Below are 23,243 nucleotides of genomic sequence, written 5' to 3' on the forward strand. Positions count from 1 at the left end.
AGAAACCCCGTGGGGAACATTTAAATTAAAGTTTTCTGATAGTCAAATCAACTTAATACCGTGATCACAGGCTCAGTTCAGCTTCTTCCCCCCCCCCCCCCCAACTCTACAGCTAAAGCTGTGGGAATAAATAGCCAAAAAAAGGAAGGGGCTTTGGTTTTCTTTTAGTTTCTTAATGCTTGTGTTTCTCTAGATTGTTTTTTTAATATATATACATATATATATATATATATAAAAACTGCTCTCATTATAGACTTACAGGAACTTTTAAATCACAAATTTGTAAAAATTACATAGCCCAAAATATTGGCCTGCAAATGTTCCCGTGTTTCATGTCTGATTTTCACTCTACTGTACACCCATGTTGGTTATGCATCTGACTTTTTTTATGGATATAAATTATACTAGTGGAAACCCTTATGTAGACAAAATCTTGCTGATACAACTGTCTTCTACCAGCACAACATATTTCAGTTAATGAGTCAGAATACACTTTGATATCAGTATAAATGGTTCCTCCTGGGGGAGGTTTGCTTCTTTACTGTTAAAGTGTAGATAAGTTCTGAACTTTTCTCTTCCCTTACTTGGGCTTAATCAATCAAACCGATACCTAGTATTTCTCATCCGGAAATAATAGAGCTTCTTTTCATCACCTTTTTGACTGCTGGTCCCTGTCTGTGTTCTTGCTTTGATTGTATGGTCAACAGAAAAGGGTATCTCTAACATCCTCTTGAAAGCAGAAGTTCTGTTTCAAGCGACATCAACCACAGGATCAAACACCTCCAATCTTAAAAGAAAAAGAAAGAAAACTGACTCCAAGTTTGAAGCTAACAAACAGTTTGTAGTTGACTGAGACGCTTGTATTTAATATTGAGGAAGCAATGACTTTCTGGCCTCCAGTGGAGCATCTCCTAGACAGACAGACAGACAGGCATACAACAAAATGAAGTCTTAATGCTGTGAGCTTCTTGAGAATGCTACAATAACATTCTGGCAGACTGGGCTCTCTTGGCTTCTGTACTCGCTGCGATGTGAACGTCTCTTTCAGTTTAGCGTGATGCTTGGCAAGTTTCCCAACCTTACATTATCTGGGAAAGGAAGACAAGAGAAGCTGGTACGTTCAGGGAGCCTTTGAAGAAGCTTCTTCACAGTTTGCTCACAGCAAAACAGTTGGCTGCGTGTAGAAGTGTCAGGACTGCAGCTTAGACTGCTAGCTTGAAAAGGGTTTAACTGAATTGCATCCAGGCACCAAGATGCTCAGATACCACAGCAATGTGTGTGGTATAAGAACCTAGATAGAAGAAGATTAGATAGCAAATCAGACAGAATTTTGCATGTGATTTCCTGGGTTTGTCTAAACTTACAGCAGCAACAGTTAATTATAGGAGGTTCTGAAGGCAGCTCCTGAGTGGGTTATGTCACTGATACATGAGATTCCAGCCATAAATTGCCCACTGAGTTACCCCTGTGGCAGGAAGCCCCTATTGATGCAAAGCTGATGGAAACCATCCTTGTGCGTTCCCACTCAGGGGTAGAAGCAGCAGATATCGGTGATGGAAGATCTGGGGGAGAAGCAGCAGGTTGACAGCAATGACAGAACTCCAATGAAAAGAGCATCAAGATGAGCACAGGTCATCACCCGAAGAGAGACAGAAACAGGAGGTGGTTGCACACAGGAGTTATTTGTGGTCATCCTCTAGATAATTGCTGTAGCTATTTCCAGATCTAATGCCTCTCCTTCTACCACACGTGAATCCCTCAGCTCTTGTAATTACTTCCTCTGGCTCTTAAGCAAGGGTGGCTCTTTAATTGCAGATTATTGCTTTAATGAAATTCTTGAGGCTATTTTGAAGTGACTGGGCAAGAGAGACTGGCCTTTCAGCAGCAGCTGCTGGCACAAGAGCCACAGCGCACGTTGCCGTTCGGGGAGGGCGATGCCATAAGAGACTCTGTGCGCAGCAGGATCCATCATTTTTTCTCTGGTAGTGCCTCAGGGCACATCTACACAGCACAGCACAGTGCTGCACAGCGATACTCGAGCTGCCTTGAAACAGTGGTTGCACTAGTTTCACAGCAGGACTAGTTAGCCCACCTGGAGCACGATTCTAATATACCTAATAGCCCTTGCACCCCCATACCTGCCCCTGCTTGGTCAGTGCAAGGTCAGCTCTCGCTTCCTCTCCGTAGAACTGCACTCTGCTCTGTGGACCCACCTGCACTTAGAAGTATTAGGAAAAGTAAATTATGAAGTTGAGGACCTTATATCAATTTTGATCTGCAGTTTCCAATCTGTAGGGTCTTATTTATTTTAGAAAGTGGGAACGCTTTCAAGACTGATTTCATAGGTAATGCATTTATTTTTTTCTTGGCTGATATTCCCGAGTTTGTTTTTTATTCTCTTCTTTGAGTATCTGAATTTTTGCATGAAATTTCTACTCACTTGGAAACACCAACACATGAAGTAATTACCAATCTTTCCTGCCTAAGTTAACGGCCTTCTCCTTCCTCATGCTGTTAGTTCAAGGTCACAATGATAGATTTAAATCCTTCATGAATTTTCATCTGACTTGCTGTCCACAGAAATTGTTCATTAAAAGATCCAATTTCCATTGGCATTCTCCTTTTCAAAGGATGTCAACAGGAAATATAAATGCTCAGCCCTTTGTGAATGATCTGCAAGGACATGCAGGCTTATAAAAAAAAAAGCACAGCAGTTAACCAAATCCTTTAGTTTCTGTTTTGAATGACTGGCCATAGGAATGCAGGCTAAGCTGTATTTCAGCTGTTCCCAAGGATGTGTATGTTAACTTGTTGATAGTGGTAGGTACTTCAGGCTCCAGTGACAGCTATGTGACCACTCTGATGATCATTGTCCTGTAGCAGAACCAGCCCCTGCCTCCTCTCAGGAACACCAGGCACGAAAGAAAACAAAGAGGGATTTGTTTTTCAAAGGACTGGCAGTCGTACCTCCTGCTCTTTACCGAAAAAGAGAGATCCTAGGTCACCTCAGCTCTCACCCTGCGCTCCCAGGAACCATTAGGTTGTAAGGAACTGCATGACTTGCTCCAGCAATTGATGTGAATGTCTGATAGACAGGAGAGCTGAGCCTTCTGCTTTACAGGACCTGTAGAGGATCCGATTGCTAGGAGCAAAACTCAATACCCAGAACACCAGCTTACTTCATTGTGAACTACATATCACCACCAAAAGGAAAGATAAGCGCACCACAACCTTGAAGTTTCAGCGTTATGTTTTTAAAATCTTACCGGTGTCCAAGGTGTATGTCTTTCACAGTAAAAATTACTTGGAGTGCACTGTGAATGCACAGACACAGATCAGTGCTGAACATCTGGTTAAAATAAATTACAGTCTTATTTTGCAAATAAAAGTTCCTAGGGTCTACATGACAAAGTCTGGCCAGCATAACTATCTCATGGGGAAAAAATCACATCCCTAGCCTACAAAGATAACTATTTTGGCATGATTCCCTTCCCCACTATGTAGACTCACATAGACTTACACCAAATAGAGGACTCCTTTTGCCAGTATAACTCACATTGTTTCGGAGGTACTTCAACCATGCTGGCAGACTCCTTCAACTGGTACAAGCCATGTCTCCATCGAGAGATTTGGCCAGAACAGTGACACCAGCAAAGCCCCTGAAGTACAGAATAACCCTTTTTCTCCTGCTACTAGTCTCTTAACATTTTTTCGGTTTTAAAGCTTCCTGCTAAAAGGAAACACACAGAATTTGTTCCCTTTCTTGTATCAACAAGACATTATTTCTTTTTACAGAGGAATTAAAGTATACTTAAGGGTAGGAGGTGTGTCGGTTTTAAACATCCCAGTGGTACTTGCTTTTGGATGGGAGGAGGATCCCAGTTCGCCTGTAGGATGCCTGTTGTTTGTTTTGGTGTTGGTTTTGGAGGTGGAGGGGCAGAGGGGTTTGCATTTTATTAAGTAGGCCTTTATATTTTCGTTTTGCTTTGTGGCATTTGAATAAATCTAATGGTCATAGTTAATGGATTACAACTGTGTATGCAAATGAATTTGAGCTGGCTTGAATAACAAAACAAAATCCTTCAGTCTATTTGTGAATTGTATTCTTACACTCTGACTATTCCTTTTTTTTCATACGGTCCCATCCCTGTTAGCTCTTACCTGAAAACACTTGCCAAAAGACTTTCTGGATGAACCCAAAAATTCAAGATTTACTAGCCAACCCTAACCTATGAGCCCCCCCCCCCCGCGCAAGGCACCTCATAAAGTTATCTTGACTTAAAAGTAGGATTCCGCTCATCGTGGCCACAGGCAGTTTTCACCTGTCCTATTTAGACAGTTCATTTTGTCTAAATTCCCACTTGCCTCCGTCTACACAGACTCTCCTCATTGCTTTCCCTGCTCCCTCACCCTCCATTTGTCTCCCAGGTCGTATGCTTTTGCTCATGTGGAGAACAGGATAGAAAGGACAAGAAGGAGGAGCGGAGGGGAGGCACCCGGACCACAGACAATCTCTTCTGAGCAGATGCAGACTAGGAATTTATTTTCATTTCCCATCATCACTTCGCTGTGAAATGATGAAAACATGGAGCAAGCCACCACGAGGCCTCCGCTCCCGTGTTGGAAGAGGGGCACTTGCAGCTTGCTCCATCAGGCTGCCCGACAGCCAGGACACGTCCGTCTCCCCTATAGCTAACGCTGACACACAGTGCCCGGGGGAGCGTGGCACCCGGGGGCTGACTTAAGAAATGGCAAGAGAAAGCAATGACCAAAAAATGCTGCCTCTTCCCTGCCTCCCATAAGGCTTTTACAGGTGAGCAGAAAGGGTTTGGGCTGCTAATGAGGTGTAGGCTGCCAAAGAAAACACATGCGCAAATTCATATTTTCCAGGTGGCTGCTGGTAGAGGTGTAACTGTTCACTGAAGTCTACAGCATAAGCTTTTTTTTGCACTTATTCATTAAATTGCAGATTTGTCGGGAGGTTACTTTATCATAAGGTTAGAAGTGTTGTCTTATTCCTCCTGTAAATCAGTTGATTGTCACAAGATTTAGAAAAAAAAATGAGAGCCTGCTTCAGGTCAGTAGAGGAAGAGTTTGGTTTAGCTACCACGTGGGGAACAGGTCGCACTTCTGCAGAAGGTGCCGGTGGCTCTGCCTGAGCCGGTGCCACTGGAATGCCAAGGGACACCAAGGAGCACCAAGGCCACCGCTCCAGCTCCGCGTTACTCTTGCTCAATGCCGAGCACAAGTTAGTCGAGCCAAAGGGATTTGGACAAGAACTCAGTGTTGAGACAACAAACAGGGGATGGAGTGTCTCCCTGAGGGATGTTAAAACAAGAAGCAGAAAAATGCATGACTGGTCCCTCGTGGCTCAGCCAATGGGACAACCTGCTCAGACTGGTTCCATTTCACCCTTCTCGTTCACATGGGCACTTCACCTTTTCTGGCCGAGGCCGCCCCGAGCCAGCCCCTCCTCGCTGTCTTGCTTTCCCCTCTCTACCTCCGCTAATACCTGCTCCTCGATGCCAGCACAGCTGGACGCGCTTGTTAAATAAAACCCTCCGTGGCCTTGATGACAGACGCTGTGCCACAGCACTTTGAGCATTTCTACAAGCAGCTACTTTCGGTTCCCATTTCTCAGGCAGTTACGTGATTTAACTCTTTTGCGGCGGCCCGAGAGCGGCCCCGGGCAGCTGGAGCAGGCAGGGAACATAACGGGGGATGTGTTCACATTTCCCTCTGCTGCCAACGTACCCGCTGCAGCCACATCTTCAGATTTGGGCTTTCAAACGAGGTAGGCTATTTCCCATGTAAGGGCTCATGGGAAGCACTCATACTGAAAGTAAGTTACGAGCAAGATGGAGAATCTAGACAAGATTTTGAGAGAAACAGGCCTGCGTTGTCATCCAGACCCGTTTTGTCATTATTTTAATTTTAAAGTCATTCTGAAGATTTGACAGGGGTCCCAGTGCATCTAGCTTCTTGTCAGAGGATGCAGGTGTAAGAGCAATGTTATGGGATGAGATGAGTCCCGCTAGCAACTCTGTGACACTTGTTCTCTCCTCCAAAGTGATCCACAAATCCATAAATGGGTGACTGCTAAGTTTACTGTTGCATGTGAATGTAAACTCTCTAGAACAGGTTTGATGAATTTGAGTAGAAGGAGAAGGTGGCCTAAAACTGAACAGTTCTCGGTGCAACTGAGATTCATGAAACTGTGTGCAGGCACACATTTGTTTTCTAGGTATGAGTTACACACAACTTCTAGCACTCTACTTAAGTAGGGTATCTTTGGAAAATAAAACTAAGACTGCTAAATATTGATGCAAACAAACAGCAAATTAGTTGAGTAGGATTATCAATGCACAAAAGATCCGAAAAGAAAATTGTGAAGGATCAAGTAGAGGAGGTTTGACCATCGAGGATTTTGTCCAGAAGGCCTTCTTGCCTTCTTTCTCTCGTTAATGGTAATATTGCTCCCTCAAAAGTGGTACCCATTAAATACCACCAGCTAGCGGCTATAGTGACATTACAGCTGTTATGCTGGTGCCAGAAATACCTCATTTTTATTATGGGCCTTTCCAGGAATAAGAAAACAGGGCAGCCTCCACTAGGTCTGGGCTTTTGCATATTGCAGAGCCACGTCTAACTGAATTAAGTAGAGACGCCAAGACTAAATTACTGAAACATTTCTCATGCTGACTTGGTTTAACAAGAATGCAGCCTAGTCTGAACACGGCACGGGTTTCCATGCAAGCTGAATGATCAACACCTTGCAAATCCTGTGCTTAAAGAGATGGCTTGACCATTCCCCAAAGCCTGGGCTTGTCCTTCATCTCACAGAGGTCCGGAGGAAATCTGCCTGCCAGCAGGGTCACTCTCTGGGAGCGTGGACGGGAGGAATAGCCATCCCCATTACTATAACCACTCACATTTATGTATTTCTCAGCGTATGCATCGGTTTTCATGAGCAAACCTAGCCATGATTAGTCCTTGTTCCTTAGATGTCTCCATCTGAGTGCCACATTTAGTCAGCCTTATGCAAATAGTATTTCCACTGATTTCAGTTCCCACAGACTTCGGTGAGCTGAAGCCACTCCCCAGGCAGGTTCTCTGCCCGTGGTCAGCAGGGCTTGTGTGGCGACACCTTCTTTTCCTTCCCATTGTAATTCAGTAACTGCACCTGGCTGGACTGCCAGCGTTTTGGCACTCCCAGGCGTAAAAAGATACCGGCCTCTCTAAAGATACCGACCTCATGAAACGCCACACCTCGGCACAACACAGCCAAGGTCTGAGCTGCCCTTATTTACATGTACTTATGACTTAGGCTTGCATAGAAGACCCATAAACTCTTTGGGAAAAGAACAGCTACAGATTTGTCTATTTTTTGTGTTCCAAGAACTTTTCTCGTTAGCTTCAAGATGACATTTTAATGAGGTTTCACTGCATAGAAAACATGGGACGATTTAACCAGCTCTGTCCGCTCCCTCCCCAAACTCTTTCTGAAATGAGTTACCATTTGGGAACAAAAGCTTTTATGAGCATTTGTGTCATTCATATGGAGGCAGGGGTGAGGGAAAAGTCATTCAGCTGCTAAACCTTGGCACTGGAGCTTATGCCGTTCCCTCTCCTGCCCCGTACCAGGTGGCAAAGCTGTCTCGTTCAGACCTGTGCAGGTTTCTTCAAAAGCCCGGAGCTAGCGTGTGTTTGTTTGTTTGTTTTGGAGTCACGGAGAGGGCAGCGTAAAATAGCCGCAAGGTAATTCCCGTTCAGTAAAATGGAAGTCTCGCTGGCTCTTCATTCAATACAATGTGGCTCAAGAGGATATCCTGCCAACCCAATGATAACGAGGGAAATAAAGTCACTTCCTCACCAGCTGTTTGATTCAGGTAGAAAAAGGAAGCCTTTACTTCCTTGTGTTTGCTCTCCCCACTGCCCCCTCAGTCAGAAATGCCAGGCTGAAACTGCCTTCTCCCTCCGTATTTTCAGTAAGGAGCCGTTGGATCCGTAACGCTTCGCTGGAAGCGCGTCCTTCTCTGCGGCCGAGAAGCTGTGCCTCGCCTCCGAAGCAGAGGTGAAGGCTGAGTTGCAAAGGGACCGAGACTGAGCAAACTCAGCTCCATGCGCAAGCAAAGAATGCCTGTGTAATTAAAGATGACATTTGTTTCTTGGATCAGAAACGCCGAACTTGGGCCAGCGGAAGAGTGGGGTAGTGTGATCTGGATGCTTTGTTTTGAGACTGCCCTGACTCAGAAACACGCCTCCTAATCCTCCGAGGGTGACAAACTCCACTTTTGCCCTGGGCTCCCTGCAAATCCCAGGAACTCCAGCCAGGAGCACACTATGTCGTCCCTGCATACAGTTCAACAGGCGAGAAGGCAGCGAGAGGTGCCCTGGGGGCAATCTTCCTGGCCTGCCAATCAAGGCCAGGTAGGTGAGGCAGGTATCTCCTGTGCTTTGGTGCCAAGAGGAGCTGAGGCAGAGCATCTTTCCTTTCCTCACGTCCCTTGCTTCACAGAAACAGTCAACATAAAGCTGCATAGTAAACCAGCAATGGACTGATTCGACTTAATAAAAGCTTCTTAAGAAATTGCTTTTTAAAAACTTGCAGAGCTGAATGAAGAGTTCTTTTCTATAGAATTTTTAACTGCCCTGATAGAATTTTACATCCATGATATAACTTTCCATTAAATTTTGAATAGGTAGGTCTTAAAAGCAAGGCCTGCAACCATTTTCTTTCAAATTGTGTAAGACTTCCAGAAAGGTTGACCAAGCCAGAACTTGCCTCAGTCTATTTGCCAAGGGGACCCTTGCTTTCATTATGAAGAGTGCTTTTCAGAGGACATCAAGTGTTTCAAGAAATTTTCCTAATCTTATTTGTTTTAGCAGAGATTCTCTTATTTTAAACAGACCGGTTTAGGTGACAAAAATCCAGTGACAAATACATGGGTTTACAGAAGGAGGCAAACCTTGTGAAACAGTTGAGATTCTGTTTAGGGTTCTCTGTGTGCTAAAATAGTTTTCAGCAACGAGTCATACTTCCCTCGCTCCCTCTCCTTGTTTTAGTACATAAAATGAACATGTGTTTATTTAAAACAGGTTTGAAACTTAAACAAATAGTGACAGGCTGTTCAAACAAGCTTCGGAAATAGGCCTAATCAGGATGTTTGAGAAGGGGAGGGGGAACGATCATAAAGAGCTACTTGTAATATATAGTGCAGACACCATTAGGTTGGGTTCATGTTATTGTTGTAATAATCTTGGACGAAAAAGTACTGAATGCTGCACATTTTTTGTTAACATTCCTCTTTTGAGCCATAGGTTAGGCCATACTTTTGCCTTGTCTTCAAGTTTTACTGTAACCCTCTGTCCATCTTCGTACCCAATACCAGGAGCTCTATCAAATCATTAGAAATGTTCTCCCAGACAAACTGGGAGGAATGTTCCTAAACTGGGATAGAAGGGAGGCACAAAATATGCTCATTTTGATATTGATACTGTGTATGCATCGGCTGTCATGAATATACAGAAGTGAGACCTTCCCCACAGAAAGAAACCATGAAAATCGTAACGTTAAAATGTTTTCACATGACTTGCATTTCCATGTTGGTTTTTTTTTTTTTCATTTCCTCTCTTTTCCACCCATAATAATATCACCAAGTGTTGAACTTTACCCTTGTTGTATTTTTATAAGGCCTGATCTTGGACTCCCTATACAGACAAAGCTCCCGTGGAAGTCAGTGAGTCTGCACTGGCGACAACAGGATTTAGCCCAGTCTGTAACATTTTAGGATATTGTGTTACTTCATAGCCTTAAGGAGAAATAAAAGCAGCTTTCCAAAGAGCTGCACAGCAAACTGAGTGTGCTTTTTCAGCTCTGCAACAGCACAGCAGAATATTAAGGCCAGAGTTTGCAAATGTCTATTGCAAAAACCAGGCAGCTAAGCAAAAGTTGCCAAATTTTCTCGAATGAAGAGTTTGCATTAAAACATTCGCCCCAAAGGTTAAGCTGCTTTCACTTAAGAATATACCTTTGGAAACCCGAGTTTGAAAATGATTGCCTGGAGGAACAAGCATGGGGAAATAGGAGGAGGCAGACGTGTTTTCAGGTCAATCTGTTGGCCAAAGGCTATAGCTATTCTGTTACCGACTCTTACCTACTGACACCCACTCTTACATACAACATGCACCGATATTACTTAACGTAATAACATATTTTGGAATTACATACCTATCATTTATTTGAATTTCACTCAGTATTTAATGAACAGGAGTCAAAATGGCAAAATATTAAAAAACCTTACACGCCCTCTTGTGGTAAAACCACAAACGCTCTTATGCTGACAATAGAGGTGGCTAATGATGGAGGCTAATTTAACTACCTAATTTACGGAAAATTAACTTGGCTGGAAGGTTCATATTAATACCAGGGACCTTTCCCTTTAATTCCTTAAGTCCTTCTGTAAACCATAACATATATGCATTTTTAGAAGGCAGGTTACCTCCTAGTGTAGTAACATTACAAAACAGCTAAAGGCACTCTAACATAAATAGAGAATGTTAACTTCTACCAAAAATGGGAAGTCTAGAGTAATAAAGGTAGAGGCAGAAACCCCCACATTAGATAGCTATTTCATGGGTTTCTCTCAGTAGTTTGGGAACAGACCTTGACTGGCTGCACAACAAAAGAGTTGCCCTAAATGATGCTATCAGTTTTGTCACATTTTTAAAGTCACTCAGCTTCGCTATTTACTGCTTTCATGCCATACGGTATGATTTGTCTGTCTCTCGGGAATGCTCTGAAGCTTCACGTTCGTTAGGAGCTGCAGCCTGCAAGAAAGGCGTTACGTGCAGAGTATCACCCATCTGGTCACTAGCCCAGTCAAATCCCACTGTATTTATGAGCCACAAAAACTTTATCTTTGCTACCTAAGCAGCCTTTCCATTCGGTGCCTACACACCCCTCCAGAGTTCCCAGAGCAGCTTTACAAAACAGCTCTCCATCCGTGGGGGACTGCAGCTCGAAGGGGAAACCCAGGGTGGTTTGGGCTGGGCTGAGGGAGAGGACTCCCCCTCACTCCCGGGTGACTTGTGGGCGGCCGTGAGACGTGGTGTCACTGCGCGCTCCCCCTCCTCTTCCTCTAGCTGGATGTCTTGGCTGTAGGCTGGGGGGCAAGGCAGACTGACAAGACAGCTCTTTTTTTGGGCAGGGCTGTCAGGTCAGTTGGTTGGCCCAACGGACCCTACAGCCAGCCCACTGCCACCTCCAAGGGATGGTTAGCAGGAGCGCAGGACCAAGGTGTCACCCCTTTTGGTGGCAGTTGGGAAAGGCCGTCAGAGGTGTAACACAACCCTAACAGCTTCAGTTCATATCAAAGAAACATCTGTGGCTACTACACATAGTCCTCTGAACCCACCCCAAAGGAACCAGATAAACACTGCCTTATTTTCAGTGAAGCTGACCAGCAATATAGATACCCCATGTCCAGTGGAAGTGAAAGGTTTGGAGAATGAAGGTCCATTTACCTCCTTTGTGTATGTTTGTATATACAACATTCTGGAGTCAAAGTGGTGGTACTCCTATTTAAAAATGCTGCTCCTATATTTTCTGTTAGACTGGGCATGGTTAAAGCAGAAGTCACGACCATAAGTAATTACCTCAATATTTGTAAAGAAATAGGCAAGAGAACTTTGTGCTAAGCACTGCACAAAAACATAGCTCCCAAATCACTATTCTAATAGGTTCATGTGGGGTTTTTGTGCCAGCATAATTGCTGGATGACTATTGAGCATGAAGAAGTTGCCCTCCCTCTCTGAAAAAGTTACTGCAATTCTGATATTCTGTTATTTCCCTTTCTAGGATGCCTTTGTGGAGTTGTATGGCAACAGTATGAGGCCTTTGTTCGATTTCTCCTGGATCTCTCTGAAGACTATCCTGAGTCTGGTTCTGGTGGGAGCTTGCATCACTCTTGGCGCGTATCTTGGACATAAGTAGAGTCACCCAGTTTATCGTGGATTACAAAAGTCTTTCAAAACAACAAAATAATATTTTTTTTTTCTGTAGCACAATGATATTTTATGAGCAAAACAACTTCCCAGCTAAAGATTAAATCAGCTATTACTGCCAAAGGAAATATCATTTATTTTTACATTGCAGGAAAATTATTTATTAAAAGATATTTACATTTTAACCTGCTATTTTCAGAAACTCTGCAAGTTGTATCTGTCATCACATCATGTTGTTATTCTTAAGTTTAATGAGCCCCAAAGTCTTTTAGGTTCTTTTTTTAATTAATGCAGCTGGCTGGATAATTTTATCTCTGAAGAGCAAATATACTGACAAAGACCTACCTGCTTACACTCACAAGGGCAGTTACTTGAGCTGCTAAAGGCTGCGTAATTGTGTTGATTTTCTTTGCATTTTCTGGATGGCTGGGAGGGATCTGAAAGACAAGGTCAGCGTGAACAAAGTTCTCACCCTGTCCTGCTGGCAAGAACTTACAGAGTAAACGATTCAACATGGTACATACGTGGAGTCAAGATAGCAATTTCCTGAAGGACACTTGGCTATCCCTACAGGAGAACAGTTGGAAATATGATTGCCTATGCCTTGTGAACGTGCGTTTTCAAGTTACCAGTTGTGCCATCACGTCATAATCACAATACCCTAATACGTGTCAACTCAAATACTTTTTTTTAATACAAGTGTGAAGTTAAATCTTTGGGGCTTGCAGGAAATTGCCGTTCCAATGATTTTCTCAGCGGTAAAACGTTTTTTGCGGCTACTGACACAGAAACATCAGGAGACCTTAAGTGCCTGCTTCAACAGAGCAGAGCTGGAGTCTGAAGACCTGACCTGTGTCCCACTTTAGTGGGCTCATATCTGCAACTAATCCTGTTTACTTACTGAGTTCCTCCAGGGGTTTGAAACCAATTAGATGCGGTCTCTAAATCCCCGAAAGTTGAAAAAGATCTTAATTTTATTTGGCAAGAAGCAGACCTCAGCCGAGTTACAGATTAGCTCTGCCTATCCTTGTTTATCAAACTGGACACCAAAATCAAGTTCATTTTCATAACAGGAAAAGAAAGTGAGCTTTATCCTCCTGCCCCTCGCCCTCAAAATTGTTTCGTGCTAATAATTTCCTAAGACTGTCTACAGAAGAAAAGATGATGAAGAAACTCCAAATCCTCTCTCTGGACAGAGACTCTGACACCTCGATTGCACAGGTGCCTACTGTCATTTCAAGCGAAAATAGGGTGGAGGAAAAGGGGGGGGGACTGAAGTCATTTGCTCATGTTACAAAATGCAACTCAAGTAAAATTAATGCAGAATGCTCGGTATACAGTTTTATAAACAGACCTGTGTTCTGAAACCAGATGTGTCAATGCATTGTAAAGCGGGGCTTTCCGTGTGCTCGGAGGGGGCCAGGAGTCCCGACGAAGCCGAAGAGTCTGAAGCGTGTCCCACGGGCTGCTTCGGGGCATGGAAATGTCCAGCTTCAAATGTTTAAGTCAAGCGCTCCTATTTTTTCTATAAAACTTTTGAAATCTGGGATTTGTGGGTAAATGGATGTCCAGACATAAAAAGAAAAGTTGCAAAGCTCTGGATAAAATGTACCGTACAATACATAAGTGCTCTAAGGGTGAAAAAAAATACAGTGAATAAACTGTAGGTTCAACCTCAAGATTTCAGTCGAATAACTTTGTGGCATTATATGCAAAATATCTCCATTAACTTGGGAATGTAATATGTTCAATGTTAAGGCTGTAGTTGATGTGTCTTCAAAGCTGCTTTTTTGTTTGTTTGTTTGTTTTTAAAGAGTCGTACATCTCAGCATTTTTACTGCTATTTAGTCGTGGCACCTACACTTTGTATGAGCAAAGATGGCGAGAGCTTACGTTTCAAATTTGAAATTATTTTTGATTTTATAGAAACATAGAAAGGAAATGTTTCTAAGAACACAAAAATGTGAACTATGCTTGATTAAAGAAAAATGAAAAATCCCACCATCAAACAAAAAGCACCTGCAATGTTTTCAGAGCGCTTCTGTCAGAAGTGGGCATGCTCGTGTAGGGTTCATATGAAAAATATCTGAAATGGGAGCAACCGAATATTGTGGATTGAGTGTGGGCTTTGGTTTTTTCAGCTTCCAAGTTGAATTTGTCTGCAGCCAATTTCACAACTGGAATTGGCTGGTATTGAGCTAACGTTTCATTTCACAATCTAGTCTTCGTTTCAATTTGTGCCCATACGCCCGTTAAAGTTCATGAACTATTAGACCTCAAATTGTTTCAATATTGTTTATTTTATTAAAGGTTTACATTGTCAAAAGTAGTAAAAGAGTAACTATCAATTCCAGTGCTGCTATACTACCAGGATAATTTGAATGGGTTTTATTTTTTCATACCTTCCAACGGCAAAAGTTTTTTAAAGCTGCTTTAGAAATAATATGAAGAAGACACATGATACACATTTAAATAAATACTGAGGATTTTGTGTTCTGTTGTGTCTACTCACTGGAATTCCCAGTGTATTAGTTAGTACCAGGCAAAAAGAAGAGTCATGATGACTGTTGATGATTTTATTTTATTAAAGAGCTAATGGATTTTTCCCATCCTGACTGCAGAATAGTACAGTATTGTGGCTGCATTAGGTATAATGATAGTTGATAATACATTTATTAAGAAACATATTAGAAACATTGAATGTATATAAAAGCTTGAACTTCTTTAATAAAATCCTCTCCTCTCACTCCTGCATTTCTTTTGCAATAATTCCTGTCTTTCCTATTCTTCATTACACTTTCACATAAGATTTTTTTCCCACAAAATGCCTTATAGACTTCCATGCTCCAAGACTATGCTTCAGTGAAAATCCATCCGCTGTCACTATGTATGCACACACAGCTGACCACTCCTAACACATCCAAGTTGTAAAAGCGAAAAATAAAAAAAGAGGGACACTTCTGAAGTTGGTTGGGTGTGGAAGATCAGAGGACAACAAAGGAAGAGGTCAAGAAGTGGAGGGAAACAAAGAGATCACTGAAATATCTCCTTGGTTAAAGATGACTGTTACCTGGAATTTGTTCATCTCTCATCCTTTCCCTTGAAAAAGGATGATGTAAGGGCAGAGTAAAAGATTACGAAGACCCCATAATTATTCTTCACTATAAAATATTGTTAATTCTGAAGGCAGTCTTTTGCAAAACAGCAAATCCGTAGGAATTTAAGAGAAATACTTGATTTTGCTGTATTCAATTTATTTGTCATTAATTCTTTTTCTCTCCATTTATTAAGAAAATAACGAAGGAAAATATTTTGCTTCTGAAAAAAAAACCCCTGTAAGATCACCTAAGATCTGTTATAGATCAGTAACTTAGGAACAGATGGAAAAAACAAGAAAAAAATTCTGCAAGTTAAGTATTCTGAAATCAGAGCTGAAACAGATGACATTTCTTAATAGAACAAGCACTGGATCCACTGAAGGAGTAATGGGGCTGTCCAGGTAATATACAGATAAGGAAGGAGGCTGGAAGATATGGAGAATGACATTGGTATGTAAGAAAATCTTGAGTTTCATATGATGCAGGAGTTCACCCAAGATGGTCTGAAAACCACTTTTAACTAAAATCAGATACAAATGTGTGCACTACATGACTGTAATTACTAAAAATTTTCAATTACAAAATTATTTGTGAATTATTATAAAATTACCCAATCGCTAGAATGGTTCGATTTGCTATTGTGATTGGGGATTACACAGCCTGAGTAGGGTTGCACTAATAAGGAACAATTATGAAGAAACAATGTTTCTCTGAAACCAGATGTGCAAAGGAGACACAAAGGTGATGCAGTTCGAAGAATACAGACCCAGTACCCCCAATCCTTGCATGTCCCCAGCTGAGGCAGTGGGAGTCAGCTATACGTAAGGACTGCATGCTTTGACCCTGAAGCATGACACTGTGCTTAGCTGTGTATCTGCACTCCACTTCACAAGCCTAGAAGTCCTATTGATTAAAAGTATAGTGAAGTAGCATGTTAAAGCCTATCTTTTTTTTCCTCTATCTTTAAACAAGCTAGCAAGATGATTCATTTGTATTATGAGTTTAAGGCTCAGTACTATATGAAAAATTAAACAACTTTTGATTTATGAGTATCAAAATTCTTTCTCATTACAAAAGCCCAGCTTTGATTTTCATTCCTATCTCTCTTTCAAACAAGGCTAAATACAAGGAAGACAAAAGAGCTAGTTTAATCTGTATTTGGTTTAAATCACACTCCTATACTAAGTTAATGCAGCTTCATCACATAATGAAATCTTTTCCAAAAAGTTATACAGCATTAAGAATTCCACACAAAAACTGTATATTTTTATAATTTAAATAGCATATTTTTTTCTTTTTCTTCTGAATATTTGAATTTTAATTATCACCAGCATAAATGTACATAAGCAGATATCGTTTATCCAGTACCTTTGGATGATGTATGTATGGTAATGTAGTTTGTCAGTTTATCATCATTTAATATGATTATGTTGTTCTTTGTCTTTAAAATGTTGTAAGAACATGCTGCCATTAAACTTTCCATGTCTGTCTAGTTAATATTGTGAAAAAATAATAAAGCACACTGTGAGTTACTTGTTTTGCATTTGCATTGTTTAGGATTTGTTGATAAAAACCTGCTCAAACATTTTGAGTGTAATCCCATAAATGAAACATAATGTTTCTTTCCTGATAGTTCTGTTGAGATGTTCTGCTCAATATTGGCCAGTATTTGCCAGCCTTCCTCAAAGACCTCTGTGCATTGAAATGCAATAACCCAGGTTTGGTAAACTGCTGCTGTGTGAAATACAGTCCGCAGGTGTACCATGCACTTTGGGACCCAAGGACAGTGTCACCCATTCTGCTGTCCCATACGTCTGATGTCTTGTGGAAGGTGCAGCACGATGCTTCTATTTACTTGCTAAAACTACTTTTCAGCCATGTGGAAAGGAGCTTGAAAAGCATATTAGCAAGTTTTAACAGGAGAAGAAGGAGTAGTTCTGTTACTGCTGAAGGTTTGTTACAGATATGCTTGGTTTCCAGCAGGTACTTACTTAGGTATTTTGCTTCTTAAAGGCTCATACCAACTGACCCTCAAATCACAGTTGTTGCCACACACCTTCTGCGGCTTTAGTTCATGTAGAACATAGCTAAATGAGCTCAGGTAATGAGTATTTAACTGCCCTAAGGATTTACCCAGCTTCTTGAGTGGGTTTTGCAGCCTAGTGTGTGCACTGTGCTGTCATGGATTGTGAGTGCCTGAAGTTAGTAGTTTAATGCCTTTCAAGGACAATTCACACATGTGCAAAACATCTACCCCTCTGTCTGTGTCGTTGAAGACAGAGAAGGTGGAGGAAGTCAGCCTCAAACCGAAAGAAGAAGCAAAAGCAGCAGAACACAACTAATAGACTCTGGGCTCTGGGATTAAACCGTGCAGCAGAGAGCAAGGTTTCTAAATCTTTCACAAGGCAGAAGGTAAGCAAATTTGCAGTTCTGCAAGTACTGCCTTTACCCCCCTCATTGTTCTGTGAGCGTCAAAAAAGAAGAAAAGGACTTGGAGGAAAGTAGTCTAGCACTGTCTTTTTTCTAGCAAAAATGCTAAGGGATTAGCACTCATGATTAAATGCCTACCTTGCTGCTGGGACCAAGCACAGTGAACAGATGGGGCGAACAGAAGAGGTCTGGATAAAGACAAAGCGAACGTTAGACCTGATGACTAAGGTGGGTTTCAGCTATCTGAAAATTAGGTAGGAGCATTTTTAAAACAAGTTTTGCTGGGCCAAAACCAGGAAGCTCCCTTCTCAAAATATACAGGAATGGTTTCAAGCCCTGTAAGTCTCCACAGAAGCTGCACTGCATGGCAGTCCCTCTCTGGCAGCAGGCTCTCAGTCCCGTAGTACCTGTAGCTCCTGCTTTTGTCTTCCTAACTTATTAAATATTTAATGGCAGACTGCAAATGATACAAAGTGAAATTTATTACAGTATGAATGGCCAGATAACAACTGCATGCCATTGAAGTTTCACAGAACACCTGATCCTAAGAGGATTGTAAGTAACTTTTTGGTACCAAGAACTGCCTCTGAGGACATTTTACTTGGGGCAAAAGACCAAGTAGTCAAGATTTGTGCACTGCAGGAAACTGACTTGCACCGATGGACAAACAACAAAGCAGCTCTTGAAGCATCCCATCATAGTCTGTAGTTTACTGCACCCACTACAGTTGAGTGTGAGCACTGAAAATGTTCAGAACGGCTCTCTAAAACCTCAAAGAGATAAATAAGCAAGTCAGTGAAAACCATCCAATTTTTCCAGGACTTCTCAAGATGCAGGCATGCTCCCTGCTATCCTGCCGTACACTGAAAAGTGTTTCCCAATTAGTTCAGCCAGAAGATGCCTCTTCCTCTCTGATGGGGATACCTATTCTGGTAGTGACTTGTGCAACTCATTTCAAATGTACTGAGTTGCCTCTTGGATATCCTGGAGAAATGTATTAGTGTGCCCTCTTCTGCATGTGTCCTCCAGAACTCCCATTACAAGCATGACCACAACAGTGGGAATGCAGTGCCTTGATTATAGTGAGAAGCTCTGAAATCTGCACTCAAACTCAAACAAGGTCCTGGTCGTGCAGATAAAAGTGTGCATCTGGAGCAGACAGTACTTGTGCAAAGCTTTATAAAGCCACAGGTGACAGAAATAAAAGCCAGCCAATCTATTTATTTGGAGGTGAAACAGAAAAGGAACCTCATTCCCTTTCTTTGTCCATCTGATAAGCTACAGACACTTACCTGCCTATGTGGTCAGAAATGCTGTTCAGTGCCATAGAGAGTAATTTTCCTGAGGTCACCTGCAGTTTCATGCAGGTTTAAATCTCTCCCCACCTGTACATTCCCACTCTAAAAAGATTGCCGATCCTCAATACATCCAGTAAGTAAACTTGCCCCTTTACCACCTGTGCCTTTCAGAATATTACTGTTCTCATCTCTCTGGGAACACTAAAGACCCTTTGGCAGATAAAGTGTAATTTATCTGGATTATACTATTAGTGGATTATTAACAATAATGTCCAATGTGCATATCTCAGGCTATGCTACTGTGATCATAAGCACTGTGGTGGTCTCTGCATTGCTAGACCACCAAGCTGAGATAGTTTCATCCAGATTATGAATGCCATTTCTGTCAAAGCAGCCACAGCCCATGCTAAGGTGTTTATGTAGGCTGTAGGGGGATGAATGACATCTGACCCAGCATCGTCTAGTTAGAAAGGTGCAAACGGACTTTATCCCATTCACCATAAAGCCCTGTGGCAGAAAGTTAAATTACAGTAGGGGAAAAAAAAATTTGGTCAACTTGACCCGGCAGGGATTACACTGAAGCAGCACTGCGTGTAATGCATTTATGTAAATGCATGCCACGCAACTACTTCATATTATTTCAAAAACTGCTCTTTCAGTCGAGTATCATGAATCCAAAAATTGGATTTATTGTACCACTGAAACACAATAAGCTGCATGTCTTATACACATGAACTGACAAGTATGTCTGATCCAAACACATAAAAGGTCAATGCATGCAGTCTGTTCCTGACCACTGACTGAGGCCACAAAGTTACTCATTCACGCTAGGGTGACAACAGCTTTGATAGACCCTTAATCTTTGTCTTTGTTGGGACAACTACATCAGAAATTGTGAAGGGAGAAAATGATGTGTTCAGCACTAAAACAGACAAAAAACTAGACTGTACATTATTGCTGCAGTGGAAATAATCATCTCTTATTCACAAAAAGCTTATTCAAAAAAACTGAAAACAACTCACTTGCCAAAAAGCCTCTTGCTCTCTTCTAGGGTTCAACTCTCCAAGACACTTGTGTGACAGCACATACCTCTAGTTGTCTGAGCGTGCTTAGCAACATTCAAACTACGCAGCACTTCATAGAATCAGAGAATGGGTTGGGTTGGGAGGGAGCTTCAAAGACCATCTAGTCCAACCCCCTGCCATGGGCAGGGACATCTTCCACTACATCAGGTTGCTCAAAGCCCCATCCAACCTGACCTTGAACACTTCCAGTGATGGTAAATCCACAGCTTCTCTGGGCAGCCTGTTCTAGTGTCTCACCACTCTCGTCATAAAAAATTTCTTTATGTCCAATCTAAACCTACCATCTTTCAGTTTGAACCATTGCCCCTTGTCTTGTCACAATCTTATATATCTCAAATCTTAACAGCACCTCAAAACTGTAAAAAGAATAAAGTAAGTTGACACTGTGCCTCCTGGATAGTTTGGAAAGAAAACAGCGAGAAATTGGAAAGTGAAGCCATGGGCCACATGAGAAACCCTAACAGGCGACGAGGCAGTTTGGAAATGTGCTTCCTTCAAGGTAATACCACTGGAAAATGCCAAGAGGCATCATGCCTCCATACCAGTTACTATGTGATCCCACAGCACTGCAAACGGCAAATCAAAGTGACTTTGGCTAAACAGCCCCTTTTCCTGACCTGCGCCACATCCACCGCCCCCCTCCCACCAAACCACCAAGGAACCCACCGGCCGGACCCAGCAACGCAAAACATGTCAACCAACCTCAAACGCAAGTTTTGGCAAGTCCACTTTCTTAGTGTAAAGATGCCAGCACCCTGCAATACACCCGGCAGGCGAAGCCCCAGTGCTGCGGTATAATTAACGCCGCTTTTCAGCGGCGAGCGCCGGCACAGCCATGCTCTGCAGTGCCCGCAGCAGAGCCCGGCCGGTCGCCTGTGCCGTCTGCTCCTCTGCCCGGACGGCATGGCCTGAAAGGGACCGCTGCCTCCACTGCTCTGTCCTCCGAAAATTTCACTTGAAGCCAAAACTGGCAGCAAACCAAGGTGTTCTCTCATGAGACCGTAAATTAATGTTGCTGAAGGAAACTGGCTAGTAGTTCATGTGGCTCTGGGTTTGCTTTCCATCTGGTGTCGAACTTCAAATTCCCTCTACAGCTAGGAATAAAACAGGTGAGGTGCCAGGGCCACTCAGCACCCCCTACACATTACTAATTTCCTTTCATCCAGGCCTTTAAAAAAAAAAATCCCTGATCTTGCTACAGTTTTGAAATGTTATAGGGGAGGGGGGTTGCACTTAAAAAAGCAGCTGTTATTTCTCTCCAGGCTTTGCAAACATTCTTCCCATTAAGTAACTCATTTACTGCTACAGCAGGCACAGCTTCCTCCAACACACAGCTCTAAAAGAAGCTGATATATTTTACACTTAAAAAACATGGCCATAGAAAAGAAACAGATGTATTTTAAACAAAAGTGCTCATTTTCAGCTCCTCCTCACTCCTCTGCCTCACAGAAAAAGTATCTAATAAGCCCTTCAGTCTGGCCACTGACCACCTAAATCAGCACGATGAATTGTCCCAGTGTTTTCATTAGGGACATAAAATCAATCTTTAATCAAGGACAAATAGCACTGCTTCCAGTTACCTCCAAGTCACAGCTTCCAGTTCTGGAATTAGACGTCAATCCTGTTACTTTGCGGCTGCTTCCTTGTTTTTTGCCAAGATGGAGGGGGAAAGGAAGGCCAGTCCAGAGGTCGTGAAAGATATTCAAGAAGTATAAAAGGAAAAAAACTATACAGCTATCTCCAACAAGAGATGAGACAGCATCCAAGGTTCAGATAGGTCTAGGCTCCTCTTCACATCACACACTTTTCAAAGCATGCTACCAACTCGAGAATTACTCCCATCACCTTATACTGGGAAACTCCCATTAACATCAGCTAGAGCTAGGAACAGATATTTTAGTACTTGCACTGGAAGTGGAGCCATTGATAGCTGTAAAACAGCTTTAACTGCTACACAGTGTTATTCAACTACCTGAGAAAAGCATGGATCTTTCTTCAAATATCTTTACTTTTCTTAAGTTCAAGTTGATTGTGGTGGGAAGCTCTGTGGCTGGAAGAAAATTAGAGAGCCATCCCAAGTACAGTACTGCTCATCCCTTATGAGGACAAAACCCCAGCTGTCCCTTTACAATAAGTGCAAGCCCCTTTGAAAGAAACACCAAAACCCATGATACAGTCAGAAAGGTATTAAGAAAATGGAACATGACACACAGCTGCCACATGTAGCACAAGTGAGCACAACACGTGCAAACACAGATGTACCCTGGTCTACATGGTATCAGTTTCTTTGCTTATTTTGTATGCTTGACAAATGACATTTTACCTCATGCTTTCCCAAGTCTTTCTGGAAGTCATTTCTCTATGCATCTCCAGAATGCCACCAACAAGGACATGATCAAAAAGCCTCCATTTGCTTGCCTTAGTATGTTCAAATTCTCTCCTACATGAGAAAATTTATTAAAAAAAAAAAGTCCCTGGTTCAATTAATTTTTTTGATTTAGTAGTTGGAAAGAATTAGCTAGTCAAAAAATATGTCACTTTTGGCAAACAGAAGTATACGCACCCACTTTAAAAAAAAAAAACTGTCCTACATTTTCAACTGTATGTCCACTGCCGAATTATCCTTTTCTTTAATTACAGCTGACAATTGCACAGATGTCTCCAACGCAGTTTGCTCATAAAGACACATTCATTGCAATGAGATACATGACAGACTTCACACTTAACAGTTGTCAACATAACTTCATTAATGTCCTGAATAGCCATTTGCCCACCCCCCACCCACTTAAAAACCAAAATTAAAACCCGCTTTTTTTCTGTCATCACATCCTCCAACAACTATCACCACTCACTCAAGTGTTAGGAAAATAAGTCACCGCTTTTTCCATAATCTCCATCAACTAATGCTACTTCCAACAAAAGCAGCGTGCAAACAATCTCAAAGTCACAAATGAAAGAAGCCATTTTCATTTCCCAAAGACCACATCTATTTATCTTGTTGACCCATCCAATTAGGTGGTATGATTCACCAATGACTAGTAGCACAAACATACATTCACGTCTTTAATTCTGTCAAAACATTACAAAATTAGACAGCACAGAGCAGCTACCATTGTCCTTTTAATGATGTTCCCATGATGACTGTAGCTGGCAAAACAAATGCTCAAGCGTTATATGAGCCCTTTTAATACGTAAAGTGTTTCCTATAAAAATAAGCTTGCATACTTAGAAGACAACAGGGTGGTCAAGGTCAGTTATAAAAATTACCTTTACTGGGTAGAGGAGACCTAAATGTTCTCGCTTATGAATGTCGGGCAAGCTTATCT

At 42.1% G+C, this 23,243-nt stretch overlaps 1 protein-coding gene across 1 annotated transcript in view; it reads left to right on the forward strand.

Annotated features, from left to right (window-relative positions):
• Window positions 1-16,636, forward strand: part of BCL2 (BCL2 apoptosis regulator) — a 95,719-nt gene extending 79,083 nt beyond the window's left edge. The window contains exon 2 of the mRNA XM_075052091.1: window positions 11,861-16,636. Within this exon, the coding sequence (XP_074908192.1) occupies window positions 11,861-11,995 (135 nt within the window). The 3' untranslated portion in view covers window positions 11,996-16,636. The remainder of the gene's footprint in view (window positions 1-11,860) is intronic.
• Window positions 16,637-23,243: the final 6,607 nt, after the last annotated feature.

The sequence above is a fragment of the Buteo buteo genome, chromosome 20 (assembly GCF_964188355.1).
Source record: "Buteo buteo chromosome 20, bButBut1.hap1.1, whole genome shotgun sequence".
Lineage (NCBI taxonomy): Eukaryota > Metazoa > Chordata > Aves > Accipitriformes > Accipitridae > Buteo > Buteo buteo.